We start from the raw sequence: 21,623 nt of genomic DNA, 5'->3' as shown, positions 1-21,623 counted from the left end.
TTTGGTTGGTGAAGATCTTCTCCCACTCTGTAGGTGCCTTCCTTTATGCCAACAGTGAGAGGAATGAGGCAATAATCAGGAAAGAAACTCCTTTCACAATAGCCTCAAAGAAAATAAAATACCTAGGAATTAGCTTAACTAAGAATGTAAAGGACCTTTTTGACGAAAACTTTAAAACCCTAAAAAAGGAAATTAAAGCAGAACTAAGGAAATGGAAAAACCTCCCATGCTCCTGGATTGGAAGAATCAACATTGTGAAAATGACAATCTTGCCAAGAGCTATCTACAAATTCAATGCAATACCCATCAACATCCCAATGTCATTCTTTAAAGAAATAGAAGAGGCAATCCAAAATTTCATATGGAATAATAAAAGACCCCGTGTAGCAAAAACACTTCTTAGCAGAAAGAACAGCGCTGGAGGAATTTCAATTCCAAACTTTAGACTCTATTACAGAGCTATAATTCTCAAAACAGCTTGGTAGTGGCACAAGAACAGGCCTGAAGACCAATGGAATAGAACTGAGGACCCAGATATTAAACCACAGACCTATGGCCACCTAATCTTTGACAAGGGAGCCAAAAAAATAGAATGGAAGAAAGACAGCCTCTTCAACAAGTTGTGCTGGCAGAACTGGTTAAGCACCTGCAGAAAACTAAACTTGGATCCTTCTTTGTCACCTTGCACTAGAATTAACTCCAAATGGATCAAAGACCTGGAGGTAAAACTGACACACTGAAAACTCTACAGGAAGGAATAGGAGATACACTAGGCCTCCTTGGCACAGGTCGAAACTTTCTTAATAAGGACCAAGAATCACAACAAATCAGAGAAAGGCTGGATAAGTGGGACTGCATTAAACTGCAGAGCTTTTGTATGGCAAAGGACATAGCTAGTAAACTAATCTTTTTTTGTTTTTATCGGTTCACAAATATGAGGATTTTATTGTGTGATAGCAATCTCAACATTCCCTCTATATATTGTAAATGTTTCCTTCTATATTGACAGTAAATGACTTGTGTATGTAATAAGTCAATACTTACCTTTGTATTGTTTATGCAGGTCATATTCTTTGCTTTGCTTTGAACTCTATCTTTAGAGATAAAGAAAAAAGAAATTCCTTCTTAATTTCTTAAAGGTTATGACTATTTTAGTAGTTTTTTTTTCCAGTCTTGGCTTGAACTCAAGGCCTAAGCACTGTCCTTGGGCTTTCTCAAGGTTTGAGCTCTACCACTTGAGCCATAGCACCGCTTCCAGCTTTTTCTTTTTAAAAATTTTTATTGTTGAGGTAATGTATAGAGGGGTTACAGTTACATTTGCCAAGTAGTAGATATATTACTTCTCACACTTTAATACCCCTTCTTATGTTTTTGTCCCCGTTTCTCACCTCCCACCCTTTCCCAATCATCTTGTTTTCTCCCCTTCCCTTTCCTATTTCAAATAGACATATATAGAATATACCAGGTAACAAAGTCAGATACAGTAACAATATGAGATTAAACAAAGGACAAAAAGGAGAAGAGAAATAACAGTAAATTAAGAACAACAACAACACAAGATAAAGCCCTTGTTCCGATATTCTGGAACCTTTCATTTAGTCTCATCCTATATGACCTTATGTACCGAGGTTTTGCCCTATTGCAATCCTCTACTAGAAGAGTCCTACATGTGTACTAATTATTACAAATGAGGGAAACCATTGAGCCTATGTTCCTTTGGGTCTAGATTACTTCACTTAATATGATTTTTCCAAGTCTTTCCGTTTCTTTCCAAATTGGGCGATGTCGTTCTTTCTGGTGGCAGCATAGAATTCCATTATGTATAAGTTCAACATCTTGTTGATGAAGTTATCTATTGAGGGGCATCTGGGTTGGTTCCATATCTTTAAAGATTAGTTTTGGAGAGATTCAATTTTTTTAGCTGTATGTATATTTTAGATATGAGGCCTTTGTCTGTTGTATGGTTAGTGAAGATCTTCTCCTACTCTGTTTACTACTATTTAACTTGCTAGCTATGTCCTTTGCCATACAGAAGCTCTGCAGTCTAATCCAGTCCCATTTGTCCAAACTTTTTTGATTTGTTGTGTTTCTGGATCTTTAAGAAGTTTTTAACCTGTGCCAAGGATACTTAGTGTATTTCCTATTCCTTCTTGTAAATTTTTCAGGGTATCTGCTTTTACCTCGAGGTCTTTGATCCATTTGGAATTAATCCTGGTGCAGACTTCCAGCTTTTTCTATATATATGGTATTGAGGATTCAAACCTAGGTCTTCCTGCATGTTAGGAAAGCAAAGGACATAGCATGTCACCACAAAAAATTTGTAGTCAAATACTCATACCAGCTTTAGGTATGTTAACTAATCATAAAAGTTCATGCCTCCAAATAGATAAAGAGCTAACTATGCTTGGATACAGCAATTAAATGAAATATTGGTAAGCATAAAGAGATAATCAATCCATATAGGCATTTTCAAGGGTAAATCTACAATAATGAGCAATAATGGACAATTCCCTCCATATTTGAAATAAAAATAGAGACAGGAAGCAAATATTTCCTTCCTGATTGTGGTATGAAATACAGAAAAAGCAGGAATTTTAAAGCCACATTACAAAGTAATAAGGAATGAATGCTCATTACCTTGATACAGTCATAGTTGTACTTTATAAAATTCTTAGAAAATATAAAATTTGAAGTATTTTATGCATGAGCAAGCTTATCACATTTTATACTTTAAACATAGCCTCTTTCTATGTGATGCTCATTAATAAAGCTTACAATATGTGTATTGGCCTCAAATGAATCATAAAAATATTTTTGGGGTGGCAGTTTGGGCTGGTGGTAGAGTGCTTGTCTAGCATGCTTGAAGTCCTGGGTTTGATTTGTTGGCACCACATGCATAGAAAAAGCCAGAAATGGTGATGAAGCTCAGCTGGTAGAGCTGTAGCCTTGGGAAAGTCCAAGAACAGTGGTCAGGCCCTGAATTCAAGCATTGGGACTGGCAAAAATATTGCTTTTATGTATGTTATTTGATATATATAAGCTAACCTTTTTCATTTTTTGATTAATGAAAAATCAATTTTTCATATCAGCATGGTGCAAGTCAAAATCCTTAGCTGATAGAATGTTTGTTTTGCAGAAATGAGTTTCTCAGCTCAAGTTCCTTTTTACCTAGTGAATTCTGTCTTAGAAAAATATAACCCCCTCTCCTCTGGCAGGGTAAATTTGGAGTGGTTATCAGTATTTCAGGCAGCTTTCACTGAAGGAAGTGGCTTGGTTATGCAGGTCTTCTTTTCCATTCACCTGGCTTCAGAAAGACAATAAGTCAGATCATTTATTCATTCCTCTCCTCTTGTGGGCGTTAAGATGAAAGATTTTCCTTTTCCATTACAATTGAGTGAGTTATGTGTACTATATATTTTCACAATTCTTAAAATGCTTACTTGACACCTATAATTGATACTAATTTTTACTTATAGCTAAAAGCATGATGACTATTATTGTCATTGAATGAAGCTGAGCACTGTTTCAGGATGTTAAAGAGATTTATTGTCAATTTTCTCTAAAACCCTTGTCATTATGTGTTTCATTACATTCTCAGAATCAGTATAATTGTAAAGATCATTATAAGAACAACATGTAGCAGGGTGCCAATGGCTCATGACTGTAACCTAGCTATTCAGGAGGCTGAAATCTGAGAAGTGCAGTTCAAAGCCAGCCTAGGAATGTTAGTTCATGAGACTCTTATCTCCAATTAACCATGAGGAAACTGGAAGCGGTGCTATGGCTCAAGTGGTAGAGCATTATTCTTGAGCCGAAGAGGTCAGGGACAGCGTCCAGGCACAGAGTTCAAGCCCACTACAAACAACAACAACAAAAAAAGACAGAGAGAACATGCTTTTCCCTTACAAATGTAAATTAACTATACAGCCAAAGCAGTTTAAGAGGAAAACTTGAAGTAGAGATCTTAAAATCTAGAAATGCTTTAGTTCAGGAAAAAAAGAATGTTCTTAAAATAATACATTAACTAATATTTGTGTTCTTTCCCCTTATTGATTCCTTTATTGGTTGTGCCCTGTACAATGATCCATTACAAGTTTGAAATAACTTAAGTGGATTTTATGTATTTAACCACTGATTAGGAAAAAAACTGCATTAAATATTTAGACATATCCCAAACCCAAGATATCAATGATTATAGTATAGGTTTTAATTAATTTATTAATTTTTTAACAATTACTTGTCATCTGTAGGGTTCTAAGACTATTCTCCTAGAGATTACTAAGATCTCCTCTGAAAGAAGAATATAGAACGTATTTTTAAAGGTAATATGATATAAACATTCAAGGTAAAATTTGAGGCAGACCAGAAATATGCAGTTTGTGATGGGCTATTACCCATTTCTCAACAACATATTCACTGTATCTAAATGTTGTTTTTGAGTTTTGAAAAGAAAGGAAGACTTTGAAGCCCATGTTTAAAGGCTTCTTTAACCTGCTTGTTCCTCAGTGTATAAATGAAAGGATTTAGTAAAGGGGCCACAGAGGTATTAAGCACAGCTACACCTTTATTGAAAGTCACCCTTTCTGTCGCAGAAGGCTTTATATACATAAAGATACAGCTCCCATAAGTAAGGGAGACAACAACCATATGTGAGGAACAGGTGGAAAACGCTTTTGATCGTTGTTGCACAGAAGGGAATTTGAGAATGGTTTGGATGATGAATATGTAGGAGAGAACCACTAAGAACAATGTGAAGACAAGAGTCAGCAAAGCTAAGATGAAGGCCATCATTTCTATGAAACTTGTGTCAGTGCAGGAGAGCTGAAGGACAGGGGAAGTGTCGCAAAAAAAATGATCGACAGTTTTGGATGCACAGAAATCCAGCTGGAGGCCTAAGAGCAAAGGGGGAAAGATGGTTAAGAACCCAATTCCCCAGGAGCTGAGCACGAGCTGGTGGCACACCTTGGTGTTCATGATGATGGGGTAATGCAGGGGTTTGCAGATGGCCACGTAGCGGTCATAGGACATGGCAGCCAGGAGGTAAAACTCTGTAATTCCTAGTAGAAAGAAAAAGAACAATTGAGTTGCACAGCCATTGTAGGAGATGGTTTTGTCTCCTGTGAGAATGCTGGTCAAGAAGCGGGGGATGCAGACAGTGGTGAATGAAATCTCTAAGAAGGAGAAATTGCGAAGGAAGAAGTACATGGGCGTCTTGAGGCGGGGGTCCAGCAGGGTGAGCAGGATGACGACAAAGTTCCCCATCAGACTCAGGACGTAATTGACCAAGAGGAACAGGAAAACCACGATTTGTAGCTGTGGGTCATCTGTCAGTCCCAGCAGGATGAACACGATCTCCTCGGATTTGTTCTTCATTTCTTTTTTCTCCTATAAGTCTATAGAAAAAATTTTAAAAAGTTCTTTTCTGGTGTAAGAAAAGATTCTTCTTCCTTTTCAGTCACACACAAATCTATCAACCTACAAATATCTGTGCCATCAGCTCAGAGTTCTTCCCAATGCAGAGGTCTTGCCTTAAGCAGTGTGGAAATGACTGCTGTTCTCCAGGGCTCCTGTGGTGATAAGCTGGCTAATGTGGTAATTGGGAAATTAAGTGAGACTTAGGAAGATAAGCTAACTTTCAAAGATGGCAACAAAACGATCTGCTAGTCCCGAAGGTGAAGGTCAACACCATCATTCTTGTTTGGTTTGCCTGTATCATCCTCTGTGTCTTATGGGCTCTGAGTGGGGGAAAAAAGTCATCTATATGGAAAAGTGACATATATCTAGAGCTTAAGCCAAAGCTGTGTTGTTGCTATTTCAGATAGAAAACACAAATAATTTTCTTTCTTACATCTACTCTGATTCCAATAAGGAATGGTTTCTTCTTCTCAATAAGCAACATTTTATTTTGAAACATTGTTGCACCATTTTATGCATCAATAATAACATTTTATTCTTATATGTGAGTTCATTACTGATGAAATTTACATTTTTCTTGCATAAGTGTCAAGTGGTCATTTTAGATGTTTTAAAACAGAACCACAATCACACATACCTAACCACCTACAATCAGTTTTTCCAACACACACCTCCATATACATAAACCTTGACTCTGTTGTGTATCAGAATTCATTCTCTTATGTTGTTGTATTTGCTGTATCATAGCTCAATATGTCTATTAGTTGAGTGGGTAGAATTTGTTGACATCTAAGAAACAGATAGCCTTGACCATACTAGGAAAATGCTCTACCCACTGATTTCTATCCAGAACTTATTTAAAATTTATTTGATGAAATTGTTTCCTCAGACATTTCCATGCAATATATGGGAAATATTTTGTTAGCTTATGAAGATCTTCAACCCCTTTGTCACTTATGACCGTTAGCCTAGACAGCACTTCCCATGCTTGCTGAATTTTTTTAAATGATGGCATAGATAGTAAATATTTCATCTCATAGTCGTGATTGGAAAACATACAATGTGGAGTGGTAGCGATGATAAACAGTTGAAGAAGTAGGGAAATAAAAAAAAACATATGTGTTGAGTATAAGGAATGAGATTGGAAAAGTAAGTAAAGAGAAAAGAAAGGCTTCTGGAGACCTAATCATAAGTGATATCCTTTTGTTTTTTTCTAAATTAGAGGACTAAAAATTTTTTAACTCATTAAAACAGAATGATTTTTGTAACAAATGATTAGCTATAACAATTCAATTGCCATCTATGAAGCCAGACTTTTGTTTGAAAGATAAAAACTTAAGAAAGCAGATTTACAGTGAAAACCTCTTGATAGAGGATATTCTTTTGTTACTCACACACACCTCTTGGTTCATTTACTACAAGCACATACTAAGAGCAAGAGTATATTGTTACTCAGCATTATCTGGGAAGAAAGGGCTAGAGCAGATGATGTATTTCAAACTCAAAGGTTTGGCAATGCAATTAGCAAATTTTAAGTTGTATAGCTATCTCTATGAAAATAAACATGTTAAATTACCAGGAAAATTAGCAATCAAATAATAACAAGTTTTGGACACATATATATGTAAAAAATCACCATTCTTGAATGCTTATATAGTGTGTGACAAATAAAATGAAATAATATAGAATAAAATTGTATGCATGCTTTCCTCTGAAACAGCAGAGCCAATTAAGAGAAGCGACATTCAAAAGTCATGGCTAAAATCAGTTGCAGAAAAGTTGGTCCAGATGTTGTTTTTCAAGTTGTTACCAGAAGTCAAGTCATAGTCCATTTATTTTGAAAAGAATTAGCAATACTCTAGAGAAAAAAATTGTCCTCAGTATTTTTTTTATCATCACATTAAAAGAAACTCATTCTAAACGAACACTCTATATCTTCCACATGGAAGACACAAATAAATTTCCAGACTCTAGTGAACACATTATTCTTTTGAAGCAGAATATATGAAAAGGGGTAACTAATGCAGCAGTGATTCACATGAGACTCTTACACTGAAAATGAACTATAAACATGCTGAGGAGGTGAGTAGGGAGGAGGAAATCTGGGAAAAAATGGGGGAAGAGATGGCACAGTTCAGAAACAAATGTACTCATTGCCTGACTTATGTAACCAACCACTTATACCTAACTTATACAACCCCTATGTACATCACCTTTACAAAAAAACCTGAAATTAGGGGCCAGGAGTTTGGCCTAGTGATAGAGTGCTTGCCCAGCAAGCATGAAGATCTGGGTTGGATTCCTTGGTACCACATATGTAGAAAAAGCTAGAAGTGGTACTGTGGGTCAAGTGATAGAGCTCTGGCCTTGAGGAAAGCCCAAGGACAGTACTCAGGCCCTGAGTTCAAGCTCCAGGACTGGCAAAAAAAAGAGAAAAAAATCCAAAATTTAGCCAAGCAATTATGAGAGAGAGAGAGAGAGAGAGAGAGAGAGAGAGAGAGAGAGAGAGAGAGAGAGAGAGAGAGAGAGAGAGAGAGAGAGAAGAGAGAGAGAGAGAATATTAAAGTGCCAAAAAACCTAACTGAAAATGGTAAGTTTTCCTAGTGTATTCTAAAGGATTTATAGAAGGACATATCTTAGTATTTGGATTTTAGGCCCCAAAGGAGTGAGAAAGAAAAGAGACATTATTGTAGGTAGATAAGGCAGTGTAAGCTTGTAATGAGTCCATTATGTGAGTGTGTGTGTGTGTGTGTGTGTGAGAGAGAGAGAGAGAGAGAGAAAGAGAGAGAAATAATTATAACTCTCATATTTACTAATTGTTGAATAAACCATAAACTATTGAGAAGAACAGTGCCCAGGTTTTCAACATCTCAGAGTTCCTCAGTTTAACACATTCAGGTTTCAAAAACAGTTATAAAATGATCTCATCTTTCCAGTCATCTGTGACATCAGGATAAGAATACATAATCATGATATAGACTGTTATCAACTCAAACCATTTGTTTTGCTTCAACAGTGATATATACTTTAGATTCCTATAATAGGTACTAAAAAATAGTGAGGAAAGATGTCAGTTTTTTTGTCCTGGTAAAAATCTTCTTATTTAAAAATTTATTTCTATCATAAAGGTGATATACAGAGGGGTTACAGTTACATAGGTCAAGTAAAGAGTACATTTCTTTGTGAACAGTGTCACCTCTTCCATCATTTTCTCCAGTTTTTCCCTCATGGTCCCCTCTTCCACAAGTTGTATAGTTCATTTTTTAAAACAGTGACTCATGAGTATCACTGCACATTCAATTTTGTTTAATGCTATAAACAAAACATTAAAATTGTAAAGCTGTTGCATTGTTTAAATCATCATTGCTTTTTACTTTGAAGCTTTCGTCATTACTGATAAATCAACCTGGATAAAATACTTACTGTTAAACAGTTTAACAGGTTTTTTGGTAAATATGTTATACACAAGTTTGGGCACAACTTACATACTTTTAACACTTAACTCACCTTAGTAAACAGACAGCAGAGATAATTCATTCTTTTAGCTACATATTATCTCCTATCCTGAAGAATATCACTGGTTTAAATGTAGATCAGAAATATTATCTAGGAAAATTATTAAACATTGTTAGAAAAGTTATCCTCTATCAAATTAACCTTTTTCTAGAACTTCCTGGTACTGAAACATTATTGGCTTTGGTAAATGTGGTTTAATATAACAAAGATATAATAGGAATATTAATTGTCTCATGACATCATGGATTATTTATGCCTTTTTGTGTTATAGAAGTTTAAGAAGAAGAAAGAATTCTCAGGACAGCTAAGATCCAATAACATCTTTTCCCAAGGGATTGCCAAATTGTAGTGAACAGAGTGTTTTAGACACATACACATACACATACACACACACACACATGCACACACACACACACACACATACACACACTCATTTTGACTATGTTCCCTGAGAATTCATTAGTGATTGCTGTAAAATTTGATTTCTTATCAAATATCTATTTTAGAAATCACAGTTACATAGCTCAGCAATAAAGCAGGGAAAATGAAGAATACTTTAACTGGATATTAAAAGTGAGAACATAAGGCCATCCTTTTCCAATTTTATATCTATTAATTTTAATATCCATTAATTTATATTCTCTCTTTTAAATAATTTGTTTTACCAGTCCTAGCCTAGAACTCATGGCCTGGGCAATGTCCTTGGGCTTTCTCAAAGATAGCACTCTACATCTTGAGCCACAGCATACTTCCTGCTATTTTCTGTGTTTGTAGTACCAAGGAATTGAGCACAGGGCTTAGTGCATGCTAGGCGAGCCCTCTACCACTAGGCCACGCTGTTGGCCCCCAAGTACATTTTTTGATGTGCATTATTTTTGTAGTTAAAAAAATGTGTGTTAGAGGACTGGGAGGTAGCTAAATGACAAAATGCTTGTCTAGCAGGTTCAGCTTCCCGGTTTTTATCCCTAGTACCAAAAACAGAAAAGACAAAAAAATACAGTTAATAAAAACAAACAAACCAAACCAAAAATACGTGCTTTAATATAGATACCTCATCTGCTTTTTCTTGGTTCATTCAGTTCATAGAGATGTTTTAAGTTAGGTTATAGTTCCACACACCTACTTAATGAAGATATACCATTACTTAATCCCTAACTTTTATTGCAAGATACAATGATACCAATTTTGGAAACTAGAAGAAACATAGCAATAAAAATTGTGCATGAATGCTTGAATAAAACATAATTTTTCAAAATGATAATTGGTACATGTTAGATTTAAGGCTTAAGTTCCTGAGTGGAAATTACTGAATCAAAACAAATTACTATATATCTTAATTTGCTATTATTTTGTTTACATATGTACAGTCAACAAACTCTAACATGAATCTCTCATCAAACCTAAAACAAGCCCTATTGGTAACCAAAACTCTAGCACTAATCCTCATCTTATCACTACCACTAACTGTAAACTTAACACACACATACACACAAAAAAAACCCAATCCTAACTCTAAAGTTAATATTAAGCTTGGACTAACCCTAACTAACTCTAACCCTAAACCTAATCAGACCTAACTCTGACCCTAAATGTAACTGTGAACCAAAGACTTAGCTCTAACCTTAATGCTAACACCTATCAACTCAAATCCTAAACTGAGAACTAACCCAACATTAACCTTAAAGCCTAAAAATAAACCTAAATACTGATTTGCCCAAATTCTATTCCAAATTTTAACCTAACCTCATTTTAACTCTAACCACTGATAAATAATTAGCCAACCACTAATTCTAATCTTATAATTAAAACTAACTCTAAAGATAAAACTAACCTACAACCTAACCCTAATTCCAACAATAACTCAAAGACATAAGTCTAACTGTAACCCTTGAACAAACTAACCCTATTTTATAACCTTAACCCTAATCTTAACTCTAACATCTATCCTTAATCACTAATCAACCTTGTCTATCTGTAACCATAGCATTAACCTTAACTCTAATCCCTAAACAAACCTATCTAGACTCTTATCCCAAACCTAAAGCTGATATCCAACCCTATTAGATAACAAAGACCAGCCCTAATCATATCCGTAATTTTAATACTAATGGCTGATAGGTCCTAACCCTAACATGCAATCTAACTTTATACTTCACTATATAACTCTCTCTAATTGTAGCCTAAGCCTAAACTGAATTCACACACTAACAGTAATACATACACTAAAACCTACCACACACTTATCCTCAAACTAACCCACAATTTAGCCCTATCCCTAGCAGTTATCCTGCCACTAACTCCAACTCTAATCTGAACGCAAATTGTAACTCTAACTCTAACATTAATGCTAGCAATATTACAAATACAACCCTAATCCAAACACTTACCCCAAAACTAATTCTAACACATACTCTATACCTCTCAGTAAATAAAAAAAAATAAATGGCTAGGGTATCTATAATTAAAATTTCAGATTAGTAACAATTTTACAGAACAAAAATTCCTTTCAATATCTGAATGTAGAATATAGATGTAGGTGCAATTAAGAGATGAGAAAAGATAGGAAGCATGACAAAATTTAACAATTCATATTTTGAAGAAAAATTTGGTTTTGCCTAAATTATACTTTTATGTGGACATGATGCATATGGCTTGAAGAGTCTCCTCATAGACTAATGCTGTTGTAACTTAACCTCAAATTATGTTTGACGTAACATCAATATTCCAGTCATATTTCCATTAAGAATCTTGCAAGAGCTGAGGATAAGAGTACTGGTGCCTTTCCATCTCTAACGTATCTTGAAAAATACCTGACAACAGTCAGAAAGCTGCTGATCTTTGAGGCTGAGGATGCTGAAATTAGGTTTCTCAGTGAACCAGAGAACCACAAGAACGAAGAGAGATTTCATCATGAAGCATGTTTGACAAGGCTAGTGTATTGATCTGAAAGGCTGGGACTAAAGCTTGACTTTGAAGAGTATTCATAGAGGCAAGAGACAGGAACTGTGGTGAAAAGAAGAACAAAGCCTAGGAAAATATAAACTGGACATTCAGCTATAAGTATAGCGTTATTATTTAAAAAAAAAAACAAATGGGGGTAGTGGTTCACATTTGTGATCCTAGCTATTCAGGAGGCTGAGGATAGTGGTTCAAAGCCAGCCAGGCACTAAAAAGTCCATGAGACTCTTCTCTCTAATTAACCACCAGAAAACTGGAAGGGTAACTGTGGCTCAAGGGATAGTAGGGTGGGAGCCTGGAGCTGAAGCGCTCAGAGAAAAGGCCCAGGCCCAGAGTTCAAGTCCCATGACTGACCAAAATAAAAATCTGGAGAATGTAATGAGCAGAAGTACAACTGATGTAGGTTGTGTGTGCAAATCAAGGACCAAGTGAAAGAAGCACAAAAAGTAATTAACACTAAACTCAAATTTAAGCAGATTTGAAGTCTGGCCAGGTTGGGGTCCTAGACACCACATGACACACAGGTACTGGGAAAGTTCTTGCTGGCATGTAGTCAAAAGGCAGTGATCATAACTTATCAAGAGAGACAATGGTTAGAGAAACTGAGGTATATACTGTGGTATGCACACATACACACACATAGTGGAACAAAATTCAGCCATAAGGATGAAGGAAGTTGGGTTGTTTACAGGAAAATAATGGTGAAGATGATCATATTAAGATAAGGCAGACTCAGAAAAGTATCAATTTCATGTTTTCCTTACATGAAATATTGAGAACTAAGAATACAAACAAAAACATAAAAGCAAAAGGGAGATGTTGGGGAAATTGGGAGCCATAGATAATTTTTGAGGAGAATAAGATCACAATTCTTTGTAGGCATGTATGAAAAACTCTTAGTGAAGCATGTTATTTGATGTAATAAAAATATACAAATAAATTTTATTTAGAAATAAGAGGTTTTTGCATTGTTGCTTAACAGATGAAAACTTGAGACATGTTTTTTGAGGAAACATGAAGTTCCTGGTAGAATTTCTTTTAGATAGCAAATAAAGATTTTTTTCCTGTTTTTTATATTTTCATTTTAGTTCTGGAAAATCTCATAAAGACTGAAGAACTAACAGGTGTAGTATGTATTAATAACAGCCACTGAAGTTGAAAAAGGGGGGTCTATACTCCATTCTTTTAAAAAAATTTTATTATCAAGGTAATGTATAGAGGGGTTATAGTTACATTCGCCAGATAGTGGGTGCATTACTTCTCACACAATACTCCATTCTTAAAGCTATTGGCATTATTTGAGTCTCCTTTTTTCATTTCCTTTACACAATGAGATAATAGGCCATTTACTTTTTAAAGGAGACTATTCTGTGTAAGGTATCAGTGAAAGCTTTCTTCACCTGCTGATTCCGCAAGGTGTAGATGAAAGGGTTCAAAAGTGGAGCAACTGAGGTGTTGAGTACTGAAATTCCTTTGGAAAAAGATGCTCTTTGTTTGACCGATGGCTTGATGTACATGAAGATGCAGCTGCCATATGATAAGGTCAGAACGATCATGTGAGAAGAGCAGGTGGAAAACGCCTTTTTCCTCTGACTAGCTGAAGGGATCTTTAGAATTGCCAGGGCAATAAGAGTATAGGATATGATCACCATTACCAATGTCACCAAGAGTGTCACCAAAGCTGAGACAAACCCCATCATCTCTAGGAGCTGTGTGTCTGTGCAGGAGATCTGTAGGAGGGGCATCGAGTCACAGTAGAAATGATCCACAACGTTGGAGGCGCAGAACTCAAGATTTAGACCTAACAGGAGTGGTGGAAAGATGACAAAGAAACCTGCAAGCCAACAGCTGAGGACAAGCTGTGTGCACAGTTTGTTGCTCATGATGGTTGTATAATGCAAGGGCTTACAGATGGCCACATACCGGTCATAGGACATAGCTGCCAGGAGATAAAACTCTGACGCTCCAAGTAGGAAGGCAAAAAACACTTGAGTGATACAACTGTCATAGGAAATAGTCTTGTCCCCTGTTGCCATAGAAACTAGCCATTTAGGGATGCACGTGGTAGTGTAGGAAATCTCCAAGAAGGAGAAGTTCCTAAGGAAAAAATACATAGGGGTTTTCAGGTGAATATCCACCAGGGTGAGTGCGATGATGGTGAGATTGCCCGAGATGCTTAGCAAATAGGTCAGAAGCAGGAAGATAAATAGCACAACTTTTAATTCTGGGTCATCAGTCAAGCCTTCAAGGATGAACATTGTTATTCGTGTATAGTTTCCCATTATGATCCACTGACTTTTTACCAGGGATGAAGAGAAGGGAAAAATGTTACCTCTGGAGCACAATAGCAATGGAAAGCAGTTTGAAATGAACATCAATATCACATCTTGATGCTACAGAAAGTCCACTCCACTCCCATTCATGTTTTAAAATACTTATACTGGGAATAATAATAGCTCATAGTTTGCCATTCAACTAGAGAATAATCTATGTAATGATGATAACAGCTTTTCATTCTTTATGTGTGAATTAATTAAATGGAAATAAAGGAACTCACGCAAGGGAAACCTGCTTCTTTCTTCAAGAGAATACACAAGGAACAGCATGCAATATTTCTTTTACATTTAAAGAAAACAAATCGAACAAAATGAGAGAAATCTGTACATAATAAAATTATGTTTACCAAAAAAAGAAAGAAAAAAATTATGAAAACATAAGTGTATATTGCATTACATTTGACACGTACACACACACACACCACACACACATATTTGCCTAGCTATTCTCAATATACAGAATGAGTACACCATGGAAATTTTGTTCAAATAATCAAAGTGAAATGCCTTATTCATGTTCCATCACCTTCATGGCTGAGATACAATTTTAAGAAGGTGAAAAGGAAGAATACAATCCTAACGACATTAGAAGTCTTTCCACATAGTAACCCAATATCATTAAAATCAAATCAGTATTAATAAACTCTTAGTAAGATCAAGTAAAGTGGATATTGAAATATAGGAACATAAACAAGATAAACACTCAAATGTTGGGTTTTGCAGGCTTTATTAGTGGAGAGGAAAAAAATGTGATAAGTATTTTTGGATAAGGGATAATGAATTTGAAGAAAAACTTAAAGATAAGTATATGTAAATTCATTTTTAAAATAGGGAAGACAATGTTCACTTGCATCATTTTTTGCCACCTGGAACTGGTTCCTCTACTTATATTGTTATTCTTGACTTAAGTTAGTGACTGAAAATATGAATTTTGAGTTCATCATGACTTAAAAAGATGATTGTTTCATGAATTTCAAAAGCATAATAAATCACTGAATAACATGGTTTTAAATTTTAGGTAACATGTTTCTTCCTATCACAGAACATTGAAATATCCAGATATATGCAATTGAAGAGATAATAACAAGTGTACATTCAGTGAGAAAGTGAAATGAGGTTTGCATAGCTTGTAAATTCAAAGTCTAATATTATGAATAATGGTGTCTCTGGGGACAAGTTTCTTCATAAGTACCTTATCATTAAGTGCATAAAATAGTACCAAGTTCATAATTGGAATGGTATTATATGACTCCATTTTGTGCCTTGAGTATCACGAGATAATTGTCTACAATCTTTATAACACAAATTATTATTTTACAGGCCATGCAATAACTAGAAAGAGATATGTAAGGATAGGATGAACTTGTGTCCAGTAGTATGTAGGAAAACTTATTGGAGACAATTAGGATTCTGTGATAAGCATGAGAGTTGGAAACAGAAACTGGGCAAGATCTTTGTAAAATGAAGGATAGCCTTAGCATAAACCAAGTGAAGGGCACAAAGTGAACTACACCAGAAGCAATGAGCAGGATTTTGTTGTGAAAATGATGTAGCTAACATGAGTATAGATGAGTAAGAAATACTTACTGTTATCAACATTGGACCTTGCTTTCTCATTCGGAAAATCATGATGCAAGTTTTTACAATATTTTCTTCCTTTACTTAAATTATTCCAATGGCAACAACTATGGAAATCTATAAATCTTAAAAGCAAATAAAATTTACATTAGGTGAACACATTAGAAGAGCTAATTACAATGAACATCAGATTAATTTAATCTAATTATTAATTTAATAAATGTTAACTTTACTTTAAATTAACCTATAAACCAAAACATATTAGTTTAAAAACAAAAAAATTCAATTCTAAATTATCATAGAACTTAATGATCTTTCTCCAATTTTCTTGAATTAAAAATGTTAAAGACTAAAGACAAACATGGTGATGCTTTAATGGTAGAGGTAGAATAAATGTGAATTGCAAATGTATTTGAGGTGAAACATTTATCACTATGAAAAATGTTATTTACATCTTTTTGGATTCTGCATCAGTGTGCCAGTGAAATGTCTACATTTAAAAATGTTTAAATGTATGATGTCAAAACAGATTCTGTCAGAGAACCAACTTATTGTCATTGCCATGCAAACGCTATGTTCACTCTAAGCATTGGACAGAACTGAGCACGTAGCCCCTCCATTCCTCTCTGAATGAACTTCTCCATAAATAAACCACAATCTCTGATGATTTTGTCTCACCTACAGGTGACACTCTTAAAAATGACTTGGTTAGCTGGTTTACTGCAGGTAGACTTGTGAATGAAATCTTCTTTAAGATAACTTACTTGCTCATGGGTGGAATCATTTTCTGCATGTTATCCACACCGTTCTTCAGCGGGGTTTATGCTGTCTGTTCTCTGAATTAAAAATTTTCTAATGTTGCCTTAGAGGTCTCAACTGGATTCAAGATCCTCAAATACCCAAAGCACCATCAATTTTTGTGTCATATATATTCTCCCTAGGCACTTCACACTTAGGGGAAAACAAAATACCCATGAACAAAAGAAGCAGTTTAACTGATGTCTCCTGAGTGTACAGTATGGATTGCCAACTATAGTTAACCATTCAGAGCATAAGCTTGCCTTGGCTTGAGCATGGTGACCCAACTGATAAGAAAACCACAGGGCTCCCAACCCAGTAACTTGGTGTTCAACGGGTGATTGAATATAGTGGGTCAAACTTACCTGGTTCTTCAGGCCATCAACCGATCACTATTGTCTGCCTCACTATGTGACTGAGGAAATGTAGAGAAGGATGTCTGGAGGGGTTTTTCTTGGGGTTGGGTCAGTGAGTGGGGAACCATGAAGGTACTAGAAGCTCCTGTGTCTTTTGCCATCAAGATAAACCTTTCACCTGGGTAGGTCAAACAAATGAAAACCAGGAAAATAGGAGACTATACCAACCAGTAGTATCAGAAGCTTCTGATACCCTAGCACTGAATGGATAATAAATACTACCAAGAAGTTGCTGAAGTTTACTAACTCTGGTGACATGAATCAGCTTCCTGGAAAGTAAAGATCACTAAAACATATGTACCGAGAAATCAGCACTCTACATAGTCCAATCACTTCCAGAGGTCTTGAATGAATAAATAATCATCTCTTCCTCAACAATCATCTCTTTTGTTTGTTGTTGGCTGTAGTACTTTTCTACACTACAGCCAAATACTTGGTAAAAACAGCTTGAGCAAGGGAGGATGGTTTTAGAAGTTTCAGTCTATGATTGTGTGGATCTATGTGTTTAGGCAAAAATGTCATAATCGTTTTCTTGGTTATAGGTTTATCACTCTTAGTGATCTGCTTAAAGAGTTCATTTTTATTGATTATTCTTTTTCTATTCATTTCTATTCTGATTTCCCATGTATCTTATTCTAATTGCTTTTGGCTTACAGTATTCTTCTTTCAATTGTTTCCAAAGATGAAAACTTAGGATATGGGTTTTGAAATTCTTTCCATTTAGCGAAATATATTCTTTAACTGATCAAGATGATATTATTATTCTTAGTTATTATTACAATTATTGGTACCAATCCTAGTGTTTGTACTCAGGGCTTGATGTTGTCCCTGAATTTTTGTGCTCAAGGTTATCACTTTATTGCTTGAATCAAGCTTCACTTCTGGCCTTTTGCTGGTTACCTAGAGGTAAGAGTCTCATAGACTTTCCTACCCAGGCTGGCTTCAAACCGTGATCCTCAGACATCAGCCTCCAGAGTGGCTAGGATTACAGACATCAGCCACTAGCAACTGGCCATTTTTTCTTCATAGTTTCTACAAATGAGAAAAAATAACACGATACTTGTTTTCCTTTGCTTTACATCATCTAACACCATGTCCTACTGTTTCATTCTTGAAAAATCACATTATATTGGAGGCATTGATTGATTTCTGAGTGACATACATCTACCAACCTCATTGGCCCAAGAAAAGTCTTTGATGTAGTCCAGGTTTTTCTTATCACAGGGATGGGAGTAAAAGAATTTCAAGTTCAACATGTTGGAGATAGAACTGAAAGCCACTGATACACTTATTTTTCATTTAAGCCAGATACCTGCTCATGAGTTATTCTAACCAACTTTTGGTATTTTCCTTATTTCCCAAGCCCTACATCAAGTTCGGAAAGACCTTGACCTTTTCTCTTCCTGTGTAGAAAAGTTGTTCTCAATTAAAAGCACTATTCATTTGACTGGTAACAACCTACCTCCTTCTGGTCCTTAGCCTCACTATTAGGACAGTGAGATAGATCTCTTAGCCACTCCTTCACCCCTGAGCCAAGAGAATCCATGACTTGACTGGAGAGAACCTTTTACATCTTTATTCTCACCCTGGAAAAGCTTCTCCATCTTCGTCCAGAAAACCATAACCCTGTCAACATTTGAATCTCTTTTCCAAAACTGATTACTCCTGCTTTCACTCAGACCCTAGCAGATGGTGTGAGCTTCATGCTTATATCATTTTCTTTGATTTCCTCACACATAGTGGGGGACAAAGCAGAGGGATCTGCATGAATGTGGCATGCATGCATAATCCATCTGTGAAGAGCTCTTGAGCTTAGGGTCCCTACATCCATGATTTAGAGAACTGCCTGAAATCCTGCCGAATCTAGCAACTGAGTGAGAAATTAGCTCTGTGTTCCTCACCAGGAAGTAAGTCTATGTTTCCCCCCCAGCAAGAGATATGTATCTTTCAAGCTGAAGGATATCAAAACATCTTTCTGATAGTAATACAAAATATGAATACAAGATGTGTGACGTTACTATGGGGAATGCATAAGGACAATATAGTTGGTACTCATGGTTACATGAAATAGATCTTTAAGAAGCATAGTTTTTTCCCTTGAATGGTATCATTTTGAAGTATGTGACCACTGTGCTGTCACCATAGAAGATGGAATAATAGCAATCTATGAAGCAAATACTCACAAATTATATGTAGGTGATAGAAAGCAATATACCTATATAAAAATACAACTGTAAGGCTTGAACAAAGAAAGCTAAGGATGGTGGTGAATCAATAAAAGTAAAACAAGTTTGTGGCTTTAACTTCTCAGCTTGAGTCTTGGTCAGCAAATATGGAGTTCATATGACCATTCTAAGTAGGTAAGTGAGCTCATAAATCCTGACGCAGGTATCTGTTTTGATGGGTGGCTTTGTAGACTTTACACTCTTTCTAGGTCTCTGTAGACAGTGTGTTGATTAGAATTTGAGGGCAGAAGTACCATGAAGTACATAAATGCACATGCATTTTAAATATTTCTGATTTTCCCAGAGGGGGTGATAAATTTCTTTAGGTATTATTTTCAGCAGAAATTGTTCCTTCTCTTATGTCTTATAACTCTCATATGACCTGATGTAGGGGCTAATGACAACAAATGTCCTAGGTACCATTAAAGAGTTTTCCAGATACCCTTGTTCCTGTTGCTTACAAATGAATTCATTAACTTGTTAGTAAATTGTGTGATAAATAGGATGAACTAAAAAAGTCAGACCTCACATGAGAAGACTTAACATGTCAACTATATGGTGATGATTATCTAATGTATTCTGACAAACGCCTGGGAAATACATGAGTATTCCAAGGAGCAAGGAAACACAGTTGATCACACTTGTGATTCATTGGTATGTTTTCAATGCCTGTGGATTTCACAGAAGGACTCCCAGTGGAGGCTGTGACTTTTTAAAAGTATATTACTTTGTTGAAGAAAAAAATAAATCGAACTTATTTTGAAGTGAAAGTACTATAGAAATCTTTTCATATATTTATTTATTTATTTATTTTTTGCTGGTCTTGGGACTTGAACTCAGGGCCTGGGCACTGTCCTTGTACTTTCTCAAAGCTTTACTACTTGAGTCACAGAACCACTTCTAGCTTTTTCTGTGTCTATGGTACCAGGAATTGAACCCAAGGCTTCATGCATTCTGGGTGAACACTCTACCATTAAGCCATGCTCTCGGCTTGGAAGAATTTTAACACATGAATTTAATTCGCATTTTCTTTAGCTACACAATGAGAGAATACCCAGGGCAAAATTGTGTATACAAGGTAAGGTATTGATCCATCACCAAGGAAGTTCTAAGCAATTTCTAATATTATGGTCTGATGATCTGGAAGGGGAGTAGTAGGCGGATTTCATTGGAAGTGCTGACTCAGGGGAAGACAGAGGCTATCAATAATAAACTTTCCACTGCTAATCATGGCAGGCAAAGCCCTCATGTCCTGATTAAGCAATTCAGAGAACACTAGGGTTGCAGACCCATAGCTGGCAATTTCTGCTCAGTGTGGCAGCTCCACAGCAGATAATGCCTGCTAGTGCTGAAGCTTGGTATTACCAGCACTGCTGTAGCCTCCTGAGGAACCAAATAGACAAAGTTCAGAACAGCAGAGGGTGAATTTGAACAACTTTATCCACAAGAGAAGTATCTAGCTGGAAGCCCAATGTTGCTACCATTAGCTTTGCTGCTATCTGTTCATTCTGTGTTCCCCCCATTTGTTGTTTATCTTCTCTTTTTCAGGCCCATGTCTTTGTCTCTCTGGGTAGCTCTGAGTTTAGAGGTTCTTATAATCTGGACTGTTCTCTGGTTGGTTATCCCTATTCTCATCAAGCACTCTGGAAGTTTATTTGTTAGATTCCAAAATGTTCTGATTGTTTATTAATTTCTAACCAGGTCTCTGCTGCACAATACCACCCCCCCCAGGGTCTCAAGAATGTTAGTGAGATTAAGTGGGGACAGTTGTCTAGTTGGGTGAGGCTACTTAGTGATCAGTTGGGTTAAAGTGATTATATAGAGATAGAACTCATGAAGAATGTTGTATTTCAGAAAGGCTATACATTGATGTTAATGTCTACCTTTTTGTCTAACATTTATCAGAAGAAATTTTGTTTTTTGCAATAAAATCTGTCCAGAAAAGAGAGGTAAACATGGATTATTAAGGAATTATTTGACCTAATCTCTGTATCATGACTAATTTTAATTATGATGACCACAGAATGCTGTATGTTCACATTATCTTCTATTGATGATTGATTTACCATAAAGCAAAGAAGAGGGGTTGGAGATGTGGCTCAGTTGGTAGAGCACTGGCTAATGAGTAAAGGTTTCAGGTACCTCGTTCAAATTCCAGTCTTGGGCATAAGAAAGGAACAGGAAAAAAGATTTGAAAAAAGAAGCCTGAGTTCTTTGCACACGAACACACAAACACATACACACACACACACACACACACACATGAACACTTTGTTTAACATATTATGATGTTCAATGTGTTTGACACATAAGACTTATAGTTTGAAGGATAAAGAATAGAAGTCTGCCAATGTGAACACTTGAGGAGTATGAATATTATT

At 35.9% G+C, this 21,623-nt stretch overlaps 2 protein-coding genes across 2 annotated transcripts; both read right to left on the bottom strand.

Annotated features, from left to right (window-relative positions):
• Positions 1 to 4,422: 4,422 nt before the first annotated feature.
• On the bottom strand, positions 4,423 to 5,385 carry LOC150066972 (olfactory receptor 6C6-like). The gene has a single exon (XM_090356525.1). It carries the CDS (start codon positions 5,371 to 5,373, stop codon positions 4,423 to 4,425), a length of 951 nt encoding a protein of 316 aa, XP_090212651.1. The 5' UTR covers positions 5,374 to 5,385.
• Positions 5,386 to 13,235: 7,850 nt separating this feature from the next.
• LOC150066971 (olfactory receptor 6C74-like) lies at positions 13,236 to 14,171 on the bottom strand. Its single transcript, XM_090356524.1, has one exon. The coding sequence runs from the start codon at positions 14,169 to 14,171 to the stop codon at positions 13,236 to 13,238; it is 936 nt and encodes a 311-aa protein (XP_090212650.1).
• Between the last annotated feature and the right edge of the window lie 7,452 nt (positions 14,172 to 21,623).

The sequence above is a fragment of the Megascapheus bottae genome, chromosome 2, assembly GCF_031878675.1.
Source record: "Megascapheus bottae isolate mThoBot1 chromosome 2, mThoBot2.hap1, whole genome shotgun sequence".
Lineage (NCBI taxonomy): Eukaryota > Metazoa > Chordata > Mammalia > Rodentia > Geomyidae > Megascapheus > Megascapheus bottae.
The sequence above is the reverse complement of the archived record's forward strand: the minus strand, read 5'-3'. Positions and strand labels throughout refer to the sequence as shown.